Below are 5,785 nucleotides of genomic sequence, written 5' to 3'. Positions count from 1 at the left end.
TTTTTAAAGTGCACATGGGATGCTGGTGAAGAAAGATATACAATGCCTACGAATTGAACCATGTGAAAGAAATAAAGATTCACAAAGGAATTTGGAGATTTGGGATTTGTAGGGTAATAATGATGTGACATGTGGTGCAAGGTGGGGAGACAAGAGTCTTTCTCAAATGAAACGATGGTGGTGATCCGGTGCCCATGGAAAACTTTTTCCGCGGCCAATCAAAACAATAGCAAGATTACAAAGTAAACAGTTTTCGTATTCAAGTTCTCTATGGATTCTTGATTTAAAAGCACAATACTAATTTTATACCCTAATTAGTATAACAAAGTTTAAAGCAAACATTCCTATATTGTAAGCTCATAGAGAGCATTTTTGCTCTTTATGTAACGAGTTTTAGGTTAAAGTTTATGTTCTTTATATCTAGAATACTTAACTAAAAATTTTCACCCTTATTATGAGGGCGTGATAAAAGTTCAAAGTAGCGTTGAAGGGTGTTAGATGATAGAATCATACTAAAACGCCAATTGTTTTGTGATCATTTTGAGATGATAATCGATAAACAAAAAATTGGATTTGCTTAATGACGTTGACATAACTTTATGGATAGCAATTGTTTTAGTAAAACTACACCACTAAAATGATATTTTTTGTGAGCATTTCTAGGGTTGATAACTACTGGCTTTAGTTGATGATACCATTGTAAAAGTGGATTTGGATTTATTAGCATTGTCCTTTTGAACATGCTATAGTAATGGTTGGAGAGATCTTGCATGTTCTTGAATGGGAAATTGCCCCCAAATTACAGCATTAGCACTTTTAGTGTTTTTCCTTTTTCTAGAGGCTTAATTCTTTCCCCTATCAACCAATCAAAATTAGCACAAGAGAAAAATAAGAACCTGCACGATGTATTCCAATGCATGTTTTTGTTTATTTAATTCCTTAGAGTTATTACTTGCACAACTAGCCGTCTACCTACATGAGGAGACATAGTCTAGAATGTAAGTAAATGGGGAAATAACAATTTTGACTTTCTATTCATGAAAAAGGAAACTTTGAGGAGTCTCAATAGTGTATTGGGGGTGCCTAAGGGTGAAGTCGTGGGTAAAACTCGACAATTGCTTAGAGAAACTCTCCTCTCTCCTTGCCTACAAAATGGTAGGTTCCCCCATCACCTTTGCATGCATGCGGATAGGTCTTCTCCTTGCACGACGTTGCACATGGAGGGGCTCTTCATGTAAAATTAGTCTATTTGATGGTGTCAATGTAGAATGGATTCAATCCATTTAATGCCATTTTAACTCATAAATGCAATTTGATTATCATCATTTTTATAAATCACGAATTGAATTTAATTGACAGATTTTATGTAAATTTATGAAAAGAAGAAGATTCAAGGCCCAATGCACATTAGTTTTGTCAGAGTAGGTGCATCTTTTAAAAAGGTATCATGGGGTCTCACACCATCCGACTAGAAGCATATTATTCTTTCACATTCAAAGCAAGATCACAAAGATGTGATTAGCTTTGTTGGATGTTAGCGTTGGCACTCATGCTGCTTGCAGGTTTAAGCCTTTGTTAGTAGAAAAAGGGTTTTATTATGAAAGTAGGTGGCATGGACATGGCAAACATATTTTCCTCACACAAAGAACTTTTTCAACGTCTCAAAGCATGGCACATATGCATATGCTCATGTACGTAGAAATTGTTTGGACTTTTGAGAAATTTGCCCAAGGTTGGTTACACAATTCCTTGGATCGAGTAGGTGGTGGTAAACGAATAGGAACATTTTATGATGTGTCTGGAATACGATAGGACCTATGTTTTATAGGTGGGGTGCAGATTTAGGGTGGGGGAGACCCCCTGCGCTAGGCCAATATATCTGCCCAAGTACAAAGCAACAAAGTTTGATTCTTAGAATTTGAACTTTCACCGATTCCCCCACACTCACAAGGGCGAGAGTTCGAATTCTTCTACACTCTCAAGACCTAACTAGTGGGCCAAGTTTGAGAGAGGATTGGGGGCACTTTTCACATTGCCCCAACTGTATGAGGGAGGATATAACCATCTGAGTATGTAACCACCTAAGACACCAACCAACCAACCAATGAACAAGCATGGGTGACGAAATTGAGAGAGAGAGAGCTTAGTACAAAAGTGAATGGTAAAGCTACGGAAATTGACAAGTAATGGCTAATTCCAATTCCATTATCCCTTCCAAAGTTGTAGCTTAAAATGTTTTTGTTTTTTATGTGGGACCAAAATAATTTCGGGAACAAGTGGAGGTGTTTTAAAATATTATAATGATTAATTTAATATATAGAGGTTATAATAATAGGAAGAATGGAAATGGAGTGTGTTTGGAGTCTGTGGACTGTAGAGACGTCTTGGTCAGGAATTTCAAAGGGCAGAAAAGAAAAGCATCACGTGGGGAAAAAGAGTGCGAGAAAGGGACAAAATATGAATTTGTTTTGTTTTGTGCATCTCCTCAAATGTCTCTCTGCATGCTCGTGTTGAAAGAGAGAAAACCCTCTCTCTCTCTCTCTCTCTCTCTTGCTCATATCGTGTGGAAAACAAGGACTCTCTCTCTCTCTCTCTCTCGGAGTCTCTCAGCGTCTCTCCCCCCTCCCTCCCTCCCTCTCTCTCTCTCACACTCTCTCTCTCAGTCTTTCCGTGTATGTGTCTGCGTGCCGTTTCCGTAAACGTCTCCCCCTCCTGGATATGTCGGACGACTTGCATGCCATTGACGATCGTGCCACAGACTTGCTCTCTCACCATGATCATCATCAACTCATGACTATGAAACAACAACATCATCATCATCTTCTTCCGCATTTAACCCGCTCTCTCGGCCTCTTTTCCCTCGGCCGTGATCAAGCCAGTCCTGCTAGCATCAGCCATGGCTGGAAACGCTCTGACCAGCTGCACCTGATCAACAACGACTTCTTCCCTGCAGAAGGTAGAGTCGCCGTTTCCAATATTCTGACATTTCACGCTTACCATTTTGAGAATCACATCACAGTTTCAGTACCGACTACTGGTTTATTATAGCATGTCTAAGCCGTTTCCAATATTTCCAAACCCGAAAGGTCGTCATATTTGTTCCCATTTCTGGCAGTAACCATTGTTAAGAAGGTTACCAGTTCTTCTCCTGCAGTGCTGGCACTTTATTCACAAACTCATTTGCAACCCTAACGTCAAGAAGATCTTTAAACAGGAGTTCCCTAATCTGTTCGATGATCAAAGTTAAAGCACTGAATGTGATGTTTAGGAAAATAATTTACCACCATCAAGCATGTACCAGCGCCATTATATTTTGCCACACTACTTGCTCTTTCAGTCTGAATAGAGCTAAACTTCTGTCGTGAAAGCGATGCAAGTCTGAGTCTGCCCTTCTATTGTCATCTGAACTTTCGATGCGACACACTGTACCCCAGGAAGGAGTAGCTTGCAGGTTTGATTCTACCATTAAAGGAATAATGGTTTTTACAGGCTTGAAGCAAGAAAAGCAGAAGGATACTGCAGGCACTGAAGGTGGTACTGTGTGTACCTCGGACTTCCCACAGATGGATAAAAACATGTCAAGGTAGGCTACTTGGTCGATACTCGATTACCTGTCAAAATGCACACCCTAGTCGTAGTAACATGCCATATTTTGATGACAGGATGCAAAAAAGGCCTTCATCTCAACTGACAATCTTCTATGGTGGAACAGTGAATGTTTACAATGACGTCCCAGCTGATAAGGTCAGTGACCTCAGTAAACAAGAAAGTAGACCTATGTAACTTTGTTCACACCACAGTATTTAAAGCTAAAATACAGCTCATTGACAGGAAGGTTGCCCATGTTTGTGACAACAGGCACAAGCAATTATGCTACTGGCAGGAGATGGCAAACCAACACAGAACAATATAAGGGATAGCAATTCATTGCAGAACAGTATGGCAATGCCTAGTCCACCTGTTGTAAAAGATGCTGTTTTGCCATTCACTTTCTTAGGGGAATCTAAGCAGCCACTTGCAAAACGCCCTCACACCGGCAAGTAACTCAGTTACACTGGTCATCTAGCGTCTGTACTGAATCAAGTGTGTACAGGAATCCTGGATGACAGTTTCTCACTCGACTCCGTACTTATGATGTTGCAATGTGCAGAGCTTCCTTTTGCACGAAAACTCTCGTTGGCTCGATTTCTGGAGAAGCGCAAAGATCGGTAAGTTTGTTTACATTGATTATTTAGTTGAGAAACATGTATTTCATTTGACAATATGATAAATTGTTTCAATCAACAACAATTTGTCTTTTATTTAGATGTTTGAAGGGGTGCACATATGCAGTTTTGGCAATATCTGTGTATGAAACTAATCAAAAGCTTGCTTCCTCTTTGTTGTTGATGAATTTTAGGATCCAAGGGAAACCGCCTTTATCAGCTGAAGATGAATGCAAAGATTGGGAGCCCCCAAAAGAAGAAAGCAAGCACACTGAAGGGACTCTAAGTCGACTGGGTGATTCACAAGCCTCAAAAAGGCTGTGCTGTCCAGGCAGAGCACCTGCCTTGCCTTCTGGGCAAAGAGCTACTGTTGACTTCATAGGAGACTTGAATTCTCCAACCTTTATACCCACTATGCTACTCAAATGACCAAGGTCTGAGGATCTGAATTGTGTCATACACACCAAAATAAACATGAGGCAGCAGATTCTGGATTTCGATATGTAAATATATAGCTATGTGCTTTCTTCCTGGTTTTAGGAAACTGAGATCTTTCCTATCAAACTAGCAGTACAAAGACTGAGACACAAGAATGTTTAGAATAGAGATTGAAACCCCCTATACTCGGCTATGCTTGTGGCTTGGGTTAAGTATTCATGTGTGACTCACCATCTGTGTATCTATTCATTGCTCTGATTCTACAAGATTGTATGGCACCTCGAATGAATATAAGCAACTTATCAAAATTTTTGGGCACTTGTGGGATACAAAATTAAGTTAACAGAGTTCAGTGCAGCATAAGAAGCTCCATATCATAGAATCTAAATCAATATTATATGGTTATGGCAAAGCCTCCCACCATTTTTTGGAACTAGTAATGGATCAGTTAGCTTTAGATGCCTAGCTAATGTTTTGAAGATGGAAAAAATTGGTCCAGTTTTGTCGATGGGGATGGGGGGCTATTGTGTATGATGGTAGGCTAAAATACCTACTTTATTAATTTTAGATAGTCAGCATGTTAAACGACATAGATGAGATTTGCTAAGAGGTCCAAGAATGTGAGCTTGTAGCAAAGGGTATGATTTCAACAGAGCTTGATTGTATCCTATAGTAACAATGTCCAATATGTGTTTGTAACTACATACTTAACATTTTTTTAGAGATTCAAAAACTATGTGCTTGTAGCAAAGCGTTAGTCTGATGGTAATATCCAATATAGTACTTAAGACTGTCCAATATGTGGTTGTAAACAGTCGACTGTATGAGATGTAGACTAATGGTTAGTTGTGTGAGATGTAGCAATCAGAAAATATTTTACACTGTCAACGTTAAGATTGCTTCAACTCTCTCTCTCTCTCTCACACACACGCACACACACGCACACACACACACACACACTCTTTCTCTCTCTCTCTACGTTATCCCAACAATCGTGACATTGGGCTCTCAACCCTCAGACTCCGGTTATGCCAATTGCCAACCCTCAGACTCGGGAGTCGGGTTATGCCATTGCCAATTGGGTTCTCAAACCTCAGACCCACACACACACACACACACACACTCTCTCTCTCTCTCTCTCT

At 39.9% G+C, this 5,785-nt stretch overlaps 1 protein-coding gene across 1 annotated transcript; it reads left to right on the top strand.

Moving 5' to 3' along the window:
• Window positions 1–2,560: 2,560 nt before the first annotated feature.
• LOC148035781 (protein TIFY 11A-like) lies at window positions 2,561–4,951 on the top strand. The gene is made up of 6 exons (XM_087677796.1): window positions 2,561–2,956; window positions 3,490–3,583; window positions 3,663–3,744; window positions 3,859–4,036; window positions 4,151–4,208; window positions 4,400–4,951. The coding sequence occupies exons 1-6, from the start codon at window positions 2,719–2,721 to the stop codon at window positions 4,632–4,634; spliced, it is 885 nt and encodes a 294-aa protein (XP_087533922.1). The 5' UTR covers window positions 2,561–2,718; the 3' UTR covers window positions 4,635–4,951.
• The last annotated feature ends 834 nt before the right edge of the window (window positions 4,952–5,785 follow it).

Source organism: Lygodium microphyllum, chromosome 5 (assembly GCF_053477565.2).
Source record: "Lygodium microphyllum isolate KBCC chromosome 5, Lygodium_microphyllum_v1.1.10, whole genome shotgun sequence".
NCBI lineage: Eukaryota > Viridiplantae > Streptophyta > Polypodiopsida > Schizaeales > Lygodiaceae > Lygodium > Lygodium microphyllum.
Note: the sequence above shows the minus strand (reverse complement) of the source record. Positions and strands in the feature narration are given on the sequence as shown.

Coding starts and splice junctions, on each gene's coding strand:
- LOC148035781 (XM_087677796.1), top strand. CDS start 2,719: ATGTCGGACGACTTGCATGCCATTGACGATCGTGCCACAGACTTGCTC. Junction 2,957..3,489: donor CGACTTCTTCCCTGCAGAAG/GTAGAGTCGCCG, acceptor TGGTTTTTACAG/GCTTGAAGCAAGAAAAGCAG. Junction 3,745..3,858: donor ATGACGTCCCAGCTGATAAG/GTCAGTGACCTC, acceptor TTGTGACAACAG/GCACAAGCAATTATGCTACT.